The sequence below is a fragment of the Lipotes vexillifer genome, unplaced genomic scaffold (genome assembly GCF_000442215.2).
Source record: "Lipotes vexillifer unplaced genomic scaffold, Lipotes_vexillifer_v1.1 scaffold815, whole genome shotgun sequence".
NCBI classification, from domain to species: domain Eukaryota; kingdom Metazoa; phylum Chordata; class Mammalia; order Artiodactyla; family Lipotidae; genus Lipotes; species Lipotes vexillifer.
This window is the reverse complement of record NW_006773723.1, coordinates 1,411,544-1,429,668: the sequence shown is the minus strand read 5'-3', so window position 1 is coordinate 1,429,668 and position 18,125 is coordinate 1,411,544. Positions and strand designations below refer to the sequence as shown.

Genomic DNA, 18,125 nt, shown 5'->3' with positions numbered 1-18,125 from the left:
GCACGGGCTCTAGGCATGTGGGCTTTAGAAGTTGTGGCACGTGGGCTCAGTAGTTGTGGCTCACGGGCTCTAGAGCTCAGGCTCAGTAGTTGTGGCTCACGGGCTTAGTTGCTTAGCGGCATGTGGGATCTTCCCGGACCAGGGCTCGAACCCGTGTCCCCTGCATCAGCAGGCAGATTCTTAACTACTGGGTCACCAGGGAAGCCCTATTTTAATTTTTTAATGAGAAAAATAATACATAGTTTCTAGAGTTCAATAGTTCTACTATATTATAATAAACCTAGGAGCGTCTTGTTCCATCTCAGTATTCTACCAGTTCCTGCTCTGCTGAGGCAAGAATGTTCACTGTTTTAAATTGCTCCTAACAATATTTAGCTCCATATTAACTCACATCCCAATTTTAGATATTATCTATTAATAGATATTACTGGGGGCTTCCCTGGTGGCGCAGTGGTTGGGAGTCCGCCTGCCGATGCAGGGGACGTGGGTTCGTGCCCCGGTCCGGGAAGATCCCACATACCACGGAGCGGCTGGGCCCGTGAGCCATGGCCGCGGAGCCTGCGCGTCCGGAGCCTGTGCTCCGCAACGGGAGAGGGCACAGCGGTGAGAGGCCCGCGTACCGCAAAAAATAAAAAAATAAAAAATTTAAAAAAATTAAAAAAAAAAAAGATATTACTGGGGTGTTTTTTTTGGAGGGAGGATTCTCTCTATTGTTTCTGTTTCTTGTTTGTTTTTCTGTTTTTTTCTATTGTCTCTCATTTTATGATATTTATTCAAATTCTGGTAATGCTTGATTGTTCTTTCACATTTAAGAATGAGACACTGATAATGCTATTTGTAACTCCACGTATATGGGTAGGACTTACCTTAGATTTATGTGTGGACCCACTTATTTGGTTGGAAGACTCCAAACTGATAGAACCTGTAAAACGTCTGCCTTCGATATGTTCACTTTCTGAAAGAGAAATCTTCCAGCCCCTTGCCTCAAGGATATTAACTTGGCTGTCAACAAGTAGACAGATGCTCATTTATTCCACTGCTTTCCATATGGTACTCTAACCCCACTCTCAGTTCTGCCTGGTGAGCCCATGTGCAGAGCCTGTCTGGTTCCATCTATCCAGTCTTCTGCTGAGGTGAAGGAGGGCACGAGGTTGTGGAGGAGGTCTGGGGTTCTGACCGCTTGTTTTAAAGAACTTCAATTGATCTGTCTCTTTTTCAGCCCACTTGCATCCTTGCCTTCCAGAACAGCTAGGGCCTCTAATTTCTGCAATTACTCTGGGTCTTTGCAGCAGGAATTGACTGGATATAGACCTCCCCATTTGTAAGCTTAGGTTTTAGCTTTCTGTTCTGCCAAGACGTGTACAACTTGTCCATTCCCTTTCAGTTTCTAGAAGACAAACTTGTCAGTTTTCATTTCCCCTTCTTTTCTCTTTGTCTTTCTGGGTTTATGCCTTATTTTCTTCCTTCAGTGTCATTTAGTTAGGGTTTGGGGAGGGAACAATGACGGATGCAAGTATGTAATCTGCTGTGTTTAGCCAGATGTCCTCTGACTGATTAGTCATTAGTGTACCACCAAGAAAGGTGCTTGTCAATTAATGTTGAGCTACTAAATAGTCTAGAGCAACCAACCCTCAGGTGAAATTTTCCTTCAGTTGTCTTTTATTTTATTAAACATTCATTATTGCATTTTAAACATTTTATTTTTATTCAGAGTTTATATTTTTAACAAATTAATTTTTGTTACAAAATGACATGTTTATCTTAGAAAACTTCGCAAATAGACTTGATCAAGAAAACATTTTGAAAGAAAAGGAAAAACCGTGATCTGACCACTTCTAACATTTGGGGGATGTACCTTGGGGACTATTTGGAGGGAATATACAGAGCTTACTTTATAAGCATTATTAAGTAGAGAAGTCGAATTAATAATTTTAAATCCTCCATAAAGCAAAATCCAGGTCCAGATAGTTTCACTGGTGAATCCTATCAGATATTTATATAAAAAATGATACCACTTGTATGCAAAATCTTTTAGAAAACAGAAGAGTAAGGTTTATTTCCCAGCTCATTTTATGAGACCAACATTACCTTAAACCCAAAGCCAAACAAAGTTAAAAAGAAAAAAAAAAGAAAAAAACTATAAGCCAGAGAGAGCAGAGCATATATTATATTAAACATTTTAACCTACCTGGGGCTGCCTGAAGGACTGGTCTCTGCTTTGTCTAACTTGGATTTCAAGCAGGAAGAAGCAGTAAATGCTGCTCAGGAAAATTAAAGGGAGACTGGCCCACAGATACTTGGAGTAAGAGATTATGGGTAGAGGCCCCCGAAAGAGACACTTTGGGGTATTAAGACAATTAAAAGCAGCTGTATACACAGGGAAATCAAAAAAGTCAAACACAGCCCCAAGCAAGATGCATGCCCAGTAAAGACCTTATGATTTCTCCTTGGACTGATCCCAAAGCGTAGAACCGAGGGTCAGGTAATTAGTGACACATTTCCCTGGCACAGGACCCGTCTACAAAGTCTGAGATAGGTGGCTATTTTTTAAATGTCCAGTGATCCACAATTAAATATCACAAGACATAAAACGAAACAGGAAAACATGACCCACTCAAAGGAAGAAAATGAAGTGGCAGAAACCAGCCCTGCAAAAAACACAGGCATCATACTTAACAAACAAAGACTTTAAAACAACTGTTTTTAAATACATGCAAGTTGCTAAGGGACAACACAGACAAACAACTAAAGGAAATCAGAAAAATGATATATGAACAAAATGAAAATATCAATGAAGAAGTAGAAATTATAAAATGAAACCAATAGAAATTCTGAAATTGAAAAATGCAGTAACTGAATTGAAAAAAATAACCAGAAGTGTTCAATAGCAGACTTGAGCAGGCAGAAGAAAGAGTCAGCAAACTTCAAGATAGGATATTTGAAGTCATCAAGTCTCAGAAGCAGAAAGAAAAAAGGTTGAAGAAAAGTGAACAGTCTAAGGGAATTATGGGACTAAGGGAATCACGTGGACCAATACCTGTATTACAGGAGTCCTTGAAGTAGAAGAGAGAGAAAGAGGCAGAGAGGTTACTTGAAGAAATAATGGCAGAAAACTTTTCAAGTTTGTGGAAACATGAATCTACAAATCCAAGATCAATGGACTCCACTAGGATAAAGGAGACCCACACTGAGACACATTATAGTCAAACCATTGAAAGACAAAGACAAAGAGAAAATTTTGAAAGCAACAAGAGAAAAGTGATTCCTGATACATTAATACAAGAGATCTTCATTAAGATTATCCACCAGTTTCTCAAAAGAAGACTTGAAGTCCAGAAGGCAGTAAGATGATGTTTAAGGTGCTGAAAGAAAAAAAAAAAAACTGCCAACCCAAAATTCTACATTTGGCAAAATCGTCCTTCAAAATTTAGAGAGGAATTAAAACGTTCCAAGATAAATGAAAGCTGAGGGAGTTCATTCCACTAGACTTGTCCTATAAGAAACGCTAAAAGCAGTCCTTCAAATTGAAATGAAAGGACACTAGACAATAACTTGAAGCCATATGAAGATATAAAGATCTCCAGTAAAGGTAAATACATGGACAAATATAAGAAACAGTATTATTGTAATTTTGGTTTGTAACTACACTTTCCATTTTCTACAAGATTTTGAAGACCAATACCTAAAAAAATAAGTATTAATTTATGTTAACTGGTACACAATACATAAAGCTAAAACCTGTGACATCGATAACATAAAGTGGGGGGAGAGCTGTAAAAGAGTAGAGTTTTTATAGTGATGCCAGTTAAGTTGGTATCAATTCAAAATTAATTGTTACAATTTTAGGATGATATATGTAATCCCCCTTGTAACCACAAAGAAAATATCTAATGAGAATGGAATCCAGACATGCCACTATGTAAAAATCAATTAAACACAAAGGAAGACCATTTTAGAGGAAATGGGGGTCCAAGGAACTGTAAGACATATGGAAAACAAATAACAAAATGACAAAGTAAGTTCTTTCCTATCAATAATTACTATAAATGTAAATGGATTGAAATTCCCAAACAAAAGGTATAGATTTGCAGAATAGACTTTAAAAAACATGACCCAACTATATGATATCTACAAGACACTCACTTTAGCTCTAAGAGAACGCACAGGTTGAAAGTGAAAGGATAGGAGAAGATATTCTAGGCAAATAATAAAAGAGAGCTGGGTGGCTATATCAATATGAGACAAAATCATTTTTTTATTGAAGTATAGTTGATTTACAGCATTTCAGGTGTACAGCAAAGTGATTCTTTTCCATTGTAGCTTATTACAAGATATTGACTATAGTTCCTTGTGCTGTACAGTAGGTCCTTGTTGTTTATCTATTGGGTTGGCCAAAAATTTCGTTTGGGTTTTTCATGTTACAGAAAAACCCGAATAAACTTTTTGGCCAGCCCAATGTTTTATATTTAATAGTGTGTATCTGTTAATCCCAAATTCCTAATTTATCCCTGCCCCCTCCTTTCCCCTTTGGTAACCACAAGTTTGTTTTCTGTGTCTGTGAGTCTATTTCTATTTTGTAAATAAGTTACTTTGTATCATTTTTTAGATTCCACATATAAATATCATTTAATATTTGTCTTTTTCTGTCTGATTCACTTCACTCAGTGTGATAATCTCTGGGTCCATCCATGTTGCTGCAAATGGCATTATTTCATCCTTTTTTTATGGCTGAGCAGTGTTCCATTGTTTATGTATACCACATCTTCCTTATCCAGTCATCTGTCAATGCACATTTACGTTGCTGCCACATCTTGGGCTACTGTAAATAGTGATGCTATGAACATTGGGGTGCATGTATCTTTTTGAACTAGAGTTTTCATCTTTTCCAGGTATATGTCCAGATATGTAATCCCAGGAGTGGGATTGCTGGGTCATACAGTAGTTCTATTTTTTGTTCTTTTTTAAAAAAAACTAATACTGTTCTCCATAGTGGCTGCAGCAATTTACATTCCCACCAACAGTGTAGGAGGATTCCCTTTTCTCCACACCCTTTCCAGCATTTCTTATTTGTAGACTTTTGGTGATGGTAGACAAAATAGTCTTTAGGACAAAAGCTGTTATGAGACAAAGAAGAACATGATATCACTATTAAAGAGACAATTCACCAAGAGGATATAACAATTACAAACATATATCCATCAGACATCAGAGATCCAAGTTATATGAAGTAAACATTAACAGAACTGAAGGGGGAAATAGACAGTTCCACAGTAATACCAGGAGACTTCAATACCCCATTTTCTTTTCTTTTTAAAAAAATTTTTAATTGAAGTATACTTGATTTAAAATATTGTGTTAGTTTCTGATGTTCAGCAAAGTGATTCAGATATATACATATCTTTTTAAATATTCTTTTCTATTATGGTTTATTATAGGATATTGAATATATGTCCCTATACTGTACAGTAGGACCTTGTTGTTTATCTATTTTATATATAGTAGTTTGTATCTGCTAATCCCAAACTCCTAATTTATCCCTCCCCCACACCCTTTCCCCCTAGCCATGAGTTTGTTTTCTATGTCTGTGAGTCTGCTTGTGTTTCATAGATAAGTTCATTTCTATCATATTTAAGATTCTACATATAAGTGATATCATATGGCATTTGCCTTTCTCTTTCTGGCTTAATTTAGTATGATAATCTCTAGGTCCGTCCGTGTTGCTGCAAATAGCATTACTTCATTATTTTTATGGCTGAGTAGTAGTCCATTATATATATATACCACATCTTTATCCATTCATCTGTCAAAGGACATTTAGGTTGCTTTCGTGTCTTGGTTCTTGTAAATAACACTGCATGAACATTGGAATACCCCATTTTCAATAATGGATAGACAACTAGATAGAAGATTAATATGGAAATAGATGGCTTTAACAACAATATAGATGAATTGGACCTAACAGACATACATAACACACAGAACACTCCACCAAACAGCAGTAGAACATACATTTTTCTCAAGTGCACATGAAACATTCTCAAGGATAGACCAAATGCTAGACTACAAAACAAATCTTAATAAATGTAAAAGGATTGATATTATACAAAAGAATCTTCTCCAGCCCTTGTGAAATGAAGTTAGAAATCAACAGCAAAAAAACTGGAAAATTCAGAAATATGTGGAAATTGACACATCCTTAAATGTCAATGGTCAAAAAATAAATCACAAAGGATATTAGAATCTTGAGACCATTCAATGGGGAAAGGGCAGTCTTTTTTAACAAATGGTGCTGGGTAAACTAGATATCCACATACAAAAGAATGTGATTGGACTCTTACCATACACCATATACAAAAATTAACTCCAAATGGATTAAAGACCTAAACATAAATTGTAAAACTCTTGGAAGAAAACATAGAGGAAAGCTTCACGACTTTGGATATGGCAATGGTTTTTGGCTATGACACCAAAAGCACAAGCATTAAAAGAAAAAATAGATAAATTAGACTCCATCAAAATTCAAAACTTTTGAGCATCAAAGTACACTCTCAGGAGAATAAAAAGATCACCCAAAGAATGGAAGAAAATAATTGCAAATTACATATCTGTTAAGGAATTAATATCCGGAACATAGAAAGAACTACTAAAACAACTACAAATAAACAACTCAATTCAAAAATGAAGAAAGGATTTGAATAGACTTTTCTCCAAAGAAGATATGCAAATGATCAAATAGCACATGAAAAAATGCTCAACATCACTAATCATTAGGGAAATGCAAACCAAAACTATGAGATACCACTTCACATCCACTAGGATGGCTATTATCAAAAAACAAATTACAAGTGCCAGAAAGGATGTGGAGAAATTGGAACAATTGTGTATCCCTGGTGGGGATGTAAAATGGTACAGCCGATGTGGAAAACAGCGTGGAAGTTCCCCCTAAATTTTAAATATAGAATTACCATATTATCCAGCAATTCCACCTCTGGATATATGGTTTAAAATTGAAAGCAGGGGGCTTCCCTGGTGGCTCAGTGGTTAAGAATCCGCCTGCCAATGCAGAGAAAACGGGTTCAAGCCCTGGTTGGGGAAGATCCCACATGGCACGGAGCAACTAAGCCCGTGTGCCACAACTACTGAGCCTGTGCTCCAGAGTCCGTGAGCTACAACTACTGAAGCCCGTGTGCCTAGAGCCCGTGCTCTGCCACAAGAGAAGCCACCGCAATGAGAAGCCCGCGCACCACAACAAAGAGTAGCCCCCGCTGGCGGCAACCAGAGAAAGCCTGTGCACAGCAACGAAGACCCAACGCATCCAAAAATAAATAAATAAAATTTAAAAATAAAGTAAAATAAAATAGAAAGCAGGGACTCAAACAGATATTTATACGCCCATGTTCATAGTAGTAATATTCACAGTAGCCAAAAGGTGGAAACAACCCAAATGTCCATTGACAGATGGATAAATTACATATAAATATATGAATATTATATATGAATATAAATGAATATTATTCGGTCTGAAAAAAGAATGTAATTCTGTTATATGCTACAACATGGATGAACCTTGAAGACACTGTGCTAAGAGAAATAAGGTGGATACAATCAGATAAATACTGTATGATTCCACTTATATAGAGTACCTAAAGTAGTGAAATTCATAGAGATGGAAAGTACAATACTGGTTACCAGGGGCTGGGCAGGAGGAAAAGGTGAATTATTGTTTAATGAGTACAGTTTCATATTGGGATGATGAAAAGTTCTGGTGGTGGTTATGTTGCACAATGTGAATGCAGTTAATGCTACTGGCTTCTACACTTAAAAGTGATTAAAATGGTAAAAATTATGTTATTCATATTTTACGACAATTAAAAAAAATGAAAGGCTGGGTGGAGCTCAGAGCAAGAGAAGAGTATGTAAGGAATCCATACTGCCATATAAGCTTCTCTGTCACTTGCGCCATATGACCCAGCAGATATGCTGCTGTGATAGGTTAGGGATACCATATAAAGCCTTTGGTGATCCTCTGTAATTGAATCAGTGCAGGCTTTTAGGATATTGGAACAAAGCTATGTCACCTTCTCTACGTAACTATTCCCCTTTTGATTCCGCTGGGCCCTAGTAGAAACTAAATGCTTGATCACGAACTATCAAATTACCTTGTGACCTGAGCAACCACAGTGTACTAAATGTATTCTGATACAGCAAACCACAAAGTTGGTCGCCTAGCAGCACTCCATCAAGTGGAAGTGGTATACATGAGATCAGGCTCAAGCAGGTCTTTTGAGGTGCAGGTAAATTTTATAATCTAGTGGCCCAGATGCCCGTCATTCCTATTACTACTACAATGTCTCCTCCCTCTCAACTTTCATCTAAGGTATCATGGGGAGCCCCCTATCTCCTGTTGAGTGATAGAAGAAAAAGATTTTATTTGGGACTGTCTTACAGATAGTTCTGTATTCTGTGGTGCAGAAAGTGCATAGCTCCAGCACTATGACCACTCTTCGGGGGTAGTCCTGAAGGTAGTGAAGAGAAATACTCCCAGTGGGAGAACTTGGAGCCGTACGCCTGGTTGTTCATTTTTTCTGAAGAGAGAGAGCTAGATATGCAGATCATACTGATGGGCAGTGTCTGACCGTTTGACTGTATGGTCTGGAACTTAGAAGGAACATAATTAGACAACTGGTGATAAGGAGGTCTGGGAAAGGTGTCTATGTGGATAGACTGAATGAGTAGGGTGTGAATATATTTGTGTCTCATGTGATTCCTAAGAGGAATCTCATTAGAGTATGATCATAATAATGGTGGATGAGATGATACATTCTGTGTATGTCAGTCAGCCTTTTCCTCCATCAACCCCTGGCCTTGCCCAGCAGACTCATGAACAACATGGCCATGGTGGCAGGATGAGGGTTAGATGTGGCTTTAGCAGGATTGATTTCCACTCAACAAGGCCAATCTGGCTACAGCTATTGCTTAAGTGCTCAAGTTGCCTACAGCAGAGTGTAAGACTAAGCTTCCATTTCCTGGAGGTATCACTTAGCCATCAGGTACACGGCATTAAGCCTCTTCCATTATGAAGAAGCAGCCCTTTTTTCCTCCCTGAATAGATACTTATTCTGGAAATGAGTTTCCTTCCCCGATTGCAATGCTTCTATCAAAACCACCATGCATGGACTTACACGAGCACACTATTCCACCCAGTGTTACTTCTAACCAAGAAACTCATCTTACAGCAAATAAAGCAATGGGTTCCTGCTCATAGAATTTACTGGTCTTATTATGTTGCCTATTACCCTGAAGTAGCTGGCTTAATAGGATGATCAAATGGCCTTTCTCTTCATTGTGATAAGATTACAGTTTTAACCATTTAAAAATGTACAAGTCAGTGGCATTAAGGACATTCACAATGCTGTGCAACCATCACCTCTATCTAGCTCCAGAACTTTTTCAGTACTCCAAAAGGAAACCCCATACCCATTAAGCAGTCTCCCCATTCCTCCCTCTCCCCACCCCCTGGCAAGCACTAATTAGCTTTCTGTCTCTATGGTTTTGCCTGTTCTGGATATTTAATATAAATGGAGTCATACAATATTTAGCATTTTGTATCTGGCTTCTTTCACTTAGCATGTTTTAAGGTTCATTGGAATGGCCTTTTGAAGACTCAATAATCAGTCGTACCAACTGGGTGGCAATACCTCATGTAGCGAGGATAATATTCTCCAGGTTTTGGCATATGTTCTAAATCTAAATGTATATCCATGATCCAGGAATCAAGGAGTGGGACTGGCAGTAGATCCTCTTACTTTTACCCCTAGTGCAAAATTTTGCTTCCCATTCCTGCAACTTTGGGCTCTCCTGGTCCAGAGCCCAAAGAGGTCTTCGTTCTCAAAGAAGGTTTCCACCAGGGTACACAGCAAGAGTTCAATTAAACTGGAAGTTGAGACTGCCACTTGGCCATTTGGGGAGCCTTGTGCTAGTTAAACAACATGCAAAGAAAGGGGTTACTCTACTGTCTGGGATGATTGACCCTGACTACTAAGCAGATTTTGAGCTGTTGCTACACAATGGGAAAAGGGAGGAATATGGCTGGAATGCAGGAGATCCCTTGGGGGTGCCTCTTAGTACTTAGTACTCCAATGCTCTGTGTTATGACAGTGGAGAACTACAACCAAGAATACTTTTACTGATAGCATTAGAACCTCTGCTGGCCCAGATCCTTTAGGAATGAAGGTTTGGGTCACTCCGCAAGGCAAGTGGAGTGACCCACATCATTTTCAGCTGAGATGCTTGCTGAAGGCAAACAGGATATGAGACAGGTAATGGGAGCAAGAAAATAGTTATAAACAGTAACTATGATCATGTTGTCAGTTGCACATACAAGGACTATAACAGTTCTGAGCATTTTTCCTAATTTTGATATGAATTTATCTGTGTATTTATTTATCTTTATTACATCTGTGTATTTATTAACCAATTATTTTCTTTTACTCCTCTCTCATTCCCCTATGATGTGTTAATAGTAGGTAAACTTATATCTTAGTATATAAGTTACAGAATAGCCAAGGTATATACTGTGACTCGTCAAGAAGAGGAATTAACATCACTCAAAGACTCCATCCTCTTGGGGAAGGAGGGAGCTGTTTTGGGTTATATGAAAGAGAGTTGCATCATATGGACAGAGGCATGATTTTGCTATCGTCTTTATTTGAAAATTAAATACGATTAAAAGAGTGTGTATGGATGTCAAGTTGGCAAGTGTTGGACTGGGGTGGTTATGGTCTCACAGCTAAGTTGGAACTACATTTCCCAGAATTCTCTTCCTTTTATAGTTTTGGTTATGGTTGGCCACAATAGAAATTTGCAAAAGAATTAAAAAGTGGAAGTGAAGCACCAGCCATTACACTTGAAAGGTCCCTGCAGGGTTCAAGAGCATATGTTACCTGATCTCATCGGTACTGGCTATGCAGTACTTTCAGAGACCTGCCACCTTGCCAGTGGCTGGTCATAGCACAGAAGTGGAAGCTTGGGTGACCTGAAAGCAGAGCCAAATCAACAATTTTGCCAGCAGGGGAAAGCTTGTTCAGGCTGATGTCCCAGAGGCTGGAATGCGCTTGAAACAAAGGGTTGCAGCTGAAAAGCTTTGATGGTTTGGGAAGAAATGTAACAAAATGAACCTGCAGTTTACAAACCGAGTCAAGAGTTATTTTCTCCTGCCTTCTACAAATTAAAGCCAAGAAACGAAAACACTTTTGGTAAAAGGGCATGCAGTCTCCTTTCACCCTCTGGCTTCTCATTTTCATCCTTCCCTTCTCATATTTTCCAGTGCATACTCTCACTTCTTCTTTCTCAGTCTCGGTGTTCCCTCCCCAGCCCTCGCCCCCCTCCCCACGTCCGCGCTCTCGGCTCCGCTCTTGGCCCCTCGGCCTGGGACGGCCCCGGGGCCGCACCTGCCAGGGGAGCGCCCAGCCCGACCCCGCCGGGGGACTGGCAGTGACGTAGCGGGGAGGACGGTGCCCGCGCGGCCCGCTGACGTCACTGCCCTAGCGGTCCCGAGCGAAGCCCAAGAATGGGAATTCGAGGAGGGAAACACGGCGGTGACCCCGCGGTCGCGGCTGAGCGCAGCGAGTGGGCCGCGTGCTTTGGGATTTTGGAGCCGAAAAGCCGGAACCGCGCCTCTAGTGTAGGCTGAGCCAACCCCACACCCCCAGCGCGCCCGAACGCCAGAGTTTAGCGATAAGGAGAATGTCCCCAAACGGTGGGGCCTCGTGCGCACGCGCCTTGGCCGGGGGGCCTGCAGGACGAGGATTGGTGGGGGAGGAGGGCAGCGTGAAGCGGGAGAGGACTGTGACTGAGCTCCAAGGTGCGGCACAGGAGGAGGGCGGCTCAACCCCTTCGCTGCTAGCCGGTCTCCCTGGACGCTGCGGCGGCGCGGAGCCTGCGGCGCAGCGTCGTGACGTCACGGTGGCGGCGGCGGCGGTTGGCCCAGGGTCCGCGGCTGCAAAGTGTGAATTACGCCGGGCTCGCGCTGGCGGCGGAGTGAAGTCAGGCTCCGGGGGAGGGGAGGGGAGGGGCAGGACCGCGGCGGCGGCGGCGGCGGCGGCGGCGGCGGCCGGAGCTGGTGGCTGCACCCGAGCCCCGCGCGCCCTGGGTCTCGCCGCTGGCTCCAGCAGTCTTTTCTTGCACCGCTTTGCTCTGTCCTTGCTCCGCTCCTGCGCCGCTGGCCCCAGACCCTCTCCTCTCGGCTGAAGAGCCTGGCGGCGCCGGGGTTCCCCCTCTGACTTGGCTCGTGCTGCCCCCGCTTGCACCCCGGAGCCGGGAGCGCGCTGCTCTTCGTAACCGTCGCTGCGGCCGCCGCAGCGCCTTGCCGCCGGCAACCCGGGTGGAGTGTTGGGGTGGGGGAGGCGTGAGCGCGGCTTACCCGCCCGGGGTCGAAGCCCGCCCGCCCTGCCCCCGCCTCGGCCCGGCGCCCCCGAGCCGCGGCCCCTTCCCAGCGCAGGGCGAGCGCCGCGCGGGGGCAGGGCGGGCGTATTCAATGGAAGTATGTTACCAGCTGCCGGTGCTGCCCCTGGACAGGCCGGTCCCCCAGCACGTCCTCAGCCGCCGAGGGGCCATCAGCTTCAGCTCCAGCTCCGCGCTCTTCGGCTGCCCCAATCCCCGGCAGCTCTCACAGGTAAGCGCCGCCGCCGCAGCAGCCACCGGGGGCCCACGCCTGGGGGCTTCTCTGTTGTTACCCCCCTCCCACCTGGCTTCACTTCCGCGACCCCTACTCCCCAGTCCTCGCCGTTCACCCCAGATCCACTACTGCCCATTGTTCGGGGATTCTAGTCTGGCCCCTCGATTCGAGAGCCTTTTCCTTGACCTTCGGGGCTTCAGCCCCCTGGCCTGCTCAAGCCCGGACCCGGCTGGGCTCTGGGAGCCCTGCAGACCCTTCCCAGGCCCGCCCCGCCCCCCTCCGTGCTCAGCGGCTTAAGACTCAGGAATGACTTCGTCTTCCTCCCTTTCTCGACCTCTCGGTCTGGAAGTTGGGACTCTCTTCGTCGGCGGTGGCCCTGGGCACACCTGGCCACCCTCACGCCCACACACCTGTGCTGGGTGCGCGCCTCGCCTCCCGCAGCTCCCGCGCGCCCTGCGGTGCTCGGACGGTCCTGCGGTCCTCCGGACAATAGGCCGATTCCCGGCTGCTCTTCTCCCGGACTCCTTCGATGATGTGGATGGACCCTAAGTGGTATCGGTCTCCAGAGTGCTTCCTCGAAGCTTCGGTTTTCGTAAAGTTGATAGCCAGGAGCCAGTTTTGTTTTTAATTTGATAAGGAGGTTTTAAGAGGAAAAACTACCGTTGGAGCACTCCCAGGAAGACTTTGTTTTGAATGGGCCAATACCGGTTGCCCCTGAGAATTTCGTGTTTTGTTTTTTCTGTGGTGATGCTGTTGGCCCAGCTTCTACTTCTGGCAGATTTTGATTGCCGGATTTAAAATAGGGAGGTTAAAAGAATTTTGTTTTATTTACATTTGAACTGAGTGAGTGCCCTCCATTCCTGCAGCCAGAACGTCACATGTTCACGATCACTTTTTAAATCACGTATATTTATTTTTCCTGTTGATTAATATTAGCTTCTTTTATGGGGGTATATGTTTTTCTCTCCTATTATATTGTAAATATCTTGAGCCCGGTCTGTATTTCTTTTGGTTTTTACTGGTAATGTGGATAGCACCCGATAGAGATTTACTTACAGTAGGTGTGTCCAGTAAATATTTACCATTTGCTTCTTTGCCTAAATTGTTTGTAGAGAGAGAGCAGTAGCCTATATTTGGGTTTCTCTGTGAATTGTTTTTATTTAAAATCAGACTTATTTCGCAGGACAAGGTGGTATGCTAATGAGGTCAGAGCCAACTTGTAAAGATTGCTATAATATTAAGTGACATCTAAAAATAATGCTACATAGTTACTTTTAAAGTTAGGTCCGTGATCTGCCTTTACAGTACTGCTTAAAGCATTTTCAGGTTCCAAATTTAATACTGAAGAGATACTAATGCATTAAAAAGGTTTTTTAACGGTAGTAACTTTTTCATTTCTTATATCAGCAGCACATGACTAATACCCATTTCCGGTTCAGTCTAAATAATCAAGGCAATCAGTACTCATTTGTAAAATTATAAAATGTGAATAAAGTTACTTGTGCTCCCCAAGGAGAAAATGAATGAGATGGGAGATTCCAAGGTAGTTAAAACAAGTAAGGCTGATGCCAGGGAGTTTACCTGATGTCTTAATTAATCCACAGAGACCAACTTTAAGCTCCATTCCTTCTTGACTCATTTCCTAGCCTTAGATTTAAATGGGTGATGGAATTTTAAAAATATGATTGGCAGATAAAGCAAATATTCTACAGTCACACCATACTTACTATTAAAACTTAAAAGAAATTGTTTGTACCCCAAAGTGAAGTGTATAGGAACTTCTGAAAACTTGGACAGAAGTTTTCCTGAACTAACACTTTTTTCAAATTAGCGATGCACGATATTAAAATGACAGTAAACCTACTATGATGCTGAATGGGTATATTTATCATTATCAAGACTTTGGTTATCATTTAATACTAAAACATATGTCATAGTGATTTCTTTAGGGCCAGATGGGAATTTGTAATAGACTGAAAAAGAGGTATAAAATCTTTGAATCTTATTCAGAGCTGAATAAAGTAAATATTTGGTTAAGTCAAAAGCTTTCTTTACCCTTGAATCGTCAGTTTCTACGTCTTAAGTTACAGGAATTATAAAAAGTTTGGGTGGTTTTGTAGTTTCATTTAAAAGACTTTAAGAAATCTGTTTTTCTCTTTCTTTTTTTTTCCTTAGGCACTAGTAGAACATTTATATTAGAGTACTCGTATTTTAAAATATGTTCACAACTAGCAGTCTTTTCAATTTTCATTGTAATATGGGAGCCCAGTTCTTAGTAGGGACTTAGTAATATTGGTTGAATGAGTGAATGGCTAATTAAGTTTTATCTCTGACTGAGCATCAGTTGAAAATAGGACATCAACGAAAGGACTTTCATCCAGGTAAAGCAGTAACTCTTTTATCCAAAACTTGGCTCTCCAGACTTTAACAGATTGAGGAAGTAAGCGAAGACTCTGAGTGACCAAAGTAGATTTGGAGATCCTCTCAAAGCCAGTGTGTTTTAGGCAAAATTCTGACGAACTTGTTTTCCAAGTAGCAGCAGATTTGAAGGGGGATGGGAGGCTGCTAGAGTCAGGTTCATACTGATAGCAGCAAAAGTTGACAGCTGACGCACCAAAAGCTCGGGGTCAAAAGAAACGCTCTTCAAAGCCAAAAACTTTTAAAAAGGACATAAAGTTTGGCATCTTGAGTGTTATACAACACAGTTATGTTTTTGACATTAGTCAAAATAACACTTAATGGAGTCTGTTTTTAAAAGTTGAAAGATTTGTGCTGTTTAAAAAAAAAAAAAACTCCATGCCGAACATTTTAAGTATTGCTGTTTAAATGGATAAGCCCGAGTTATCTGGAAAATTCATTTATGTGGAGCACCAACTCTCCCAAGGATGCCAAGTAAATGAAGCATTAACTTTTTATTTTAAATCAGGTCATGTACTACTTTCTCAAATGGTTAATACAAATTTTTTAATTATTTGAAAAATAAGGATAATAGAAGATGGTTGATGATTCTTTTCACCATTTTGGGGATATCTGTTGTTGATAGTTGAGTATTAAAACATTTATCTTGCAAAATACGTTTCTTATTTGGAAAAAAATATTGTGAGAGCAGAAATTATCTTGTTCACCGCTGTGGCCACAGTGCTTTGCATAGGTAGGTGCTTATTAAGCATGGAAGTTGAGCTAGTGTATTGATAGCATGGCAAAACACCGCACCTGGGATTATTTCAGTCAGATTTTCTATGCACTGAAACAAATCTTATTTGGGTTAGGAATCTGAGGTTTAATTTTTAAAATTTAACATAAATCTATGATATGTATTATTATTGAACAGAATTTGGGGATCTAACATGTAAACATATGCTTTTAATACCATAATAAGCTAAATTTGATTTCTAATTTAGCACCTGTATCTTTTTCCTTAAATAGATTTGATTTTTTAGAGCAGTTTTAGATTCACAGCACTGTTGAGTGGAACACGCAGAGATTTCCCTCACCTGGAACTTGCGTAGCTTCCCCATCATCAGTATCTCCAACATGAGCAGTACATGAACCTCCCTAACACATCAGTGTCACCCAGAGCCCATAGTTTACCACAGGGTTCATTCTTGGTGTCTTTTTTTTTTAATCCAGAAACTATTCCACAAATATTTACTGAACACCTCTGTGAACGAGGCTCCTTGTGTTAGGTGCTGAGAAAATGTAAAGAATTAGTAGTTTAAAAAAAAAAATCATTTGTGAGCCTGCCAACCTAACCAAGTTTTTCTTTGAAGCATTGCCTTCCTTATTCATAAACATTTTTCACCTGTATTCACAGTCCACCTCTCTGTTGTCTTTGGTAATGTTCTAAGTATATAACAAATTATCGAGGTCCTGTATGTGCCAGAACAGTTCAGAGCCCCTTGGATAAAAGTTGCTTGGTTTCTCCTTGAAAAAGGATTGTGGTGGGGAAAATGGTATGCTTATATGTGACGTAATTTTTGTACTGGGGTTATCAAGCTGTAATGAGACTACAAGAAGGTATACCTAAATTTCCTGGGTAAATCAGGGGAAGCCTCACGTGGTAGTTGAGCCTTAGGCTAAGGCCTGAAGGTTAAGAAGATGTTGCTGGGTAAATGGGTGCATGTAGGGGAGGAGGAGAGAGGAGGCGCAGGTAGCTATGTAGATCAAAAAGCACTAACAAAAGAAGTTTTTGTGATGATGGAAATGTTCTCTGCAGTACCTAAGATAATAGTCACTAGCCATATAGCTAGGTGAGGCCTTGAAATATGACTAGTTTTGACTGAGGGATTGAATTTTAAATACAGTTTTGTTTAAATAGCTCCATATGGCTAGTGGCCACTGTATTGGCAGAGCAGGTGTGTAGTGTGTTTAATGATGGTTAGTAGTGATGTCATGTTGATCTGTCTGTAGCACATTCTCCGGATGTGGAACATGAGAGCTACTTTCAGGTTGTTGCTGTTGGCTGCAAAACTTCATTTAATACCTTCATGCAAGTTTGATAAAGTCCTTAGAGTGAAAGCACTAGATTGGGTCGAGAGGTAGGAACACTTTTTGGCTTTCTAGAATTCTCTCTTCTTTTACAGTGCAAAGATGAATGAGCATATCTCTTTCATCTCCAATCACATAGTATTAAATTGTAATACTTATATGTTAAATAACCATTTTATAAATATTTTATAAACATTTATATAAACGTTTTACTGCTTCAGTAGATGTGCTGTGGTACACTGAGTTTGTTTTCAATTGCAGTAAGCAAGGGTGTACAGTTTCTGGACTGTTTTTTGTACATTTGCATTACCTCTTTTGTGACATTTCATTTGCATATCCTGTGCTTATTTATGGAGGCTCTTATATACCTAATATCAGTTTGTAAATTGCATCATTTCAAATATTGTTAGCATAGTTGTTGCCTTTTCACAAGCCTGCGTTCAGAAGCCAGTACAGGGGTTGTGTGAACAGTGGTGAACGGGGGAGGGATTCTGTTCCTGACACCTTCCTCCCAAGACAGTCCTTTGGTTGAGACCTTGGTTTCATTTTTCTGTTTTCAGAAATGCTTCGTATTTTGATTTAAATTTGGTGCTACCGTATTTTGGCTTATACTTCAGAACAAATATGTATTTATACTACACTTCAAATAACATGCTCAAACATAATATTAATGTAAATTTATAGTGTATTTGGACTGCAGATTTGATGGTGGAGTAGGGTGTTCAAATTACTGGTTTATAAGTTGTCATCAGGAATATGTGTAGTCTGTGGGATGTGAATTGAGAGGTTTTAGACCTATGTCCAGATTTTGGTGCTTTGTTGCAATGCCTAGAGTTCTGTCAGTTGTACATACTGTCTACTCAAAAAAATTTTTTTAAACACAAATGTCCTGCAAGAGGTAAAATATTAAGCTCTTTGCAGGAGTTAGGAAGATTAGGGCGCCCACTTTGGGTGGAAAGAG

General features: G+C 41.0%; 1 protein-coding gene across 1 annotated transcript in view; it reads left to right on the top strand.

The window, feature by feature from the left end:
* Positions 1 to 12,527: 12,527 nt before the first annotated feature.
* Positions 12,528 to 18,125, top strand: part of PDE7A (phosphodiesterase 7A) — a 112,192-nt gene continuing 106,594 nt past the window's right edge. Inside the window, exon 1 of the mRNA XM_007448470.1 lies at positions 12,528 to 12,673. Within this exon, the coding sequence (XP_007448532.1) occupies positions 12,536 to 12,673 (138 nt within the window). The 5' untranslated portion in view covers positions 12,528 to 12,535. The remainder of the gene's footprint in view (positions 12,674 to 18,125) is intronic.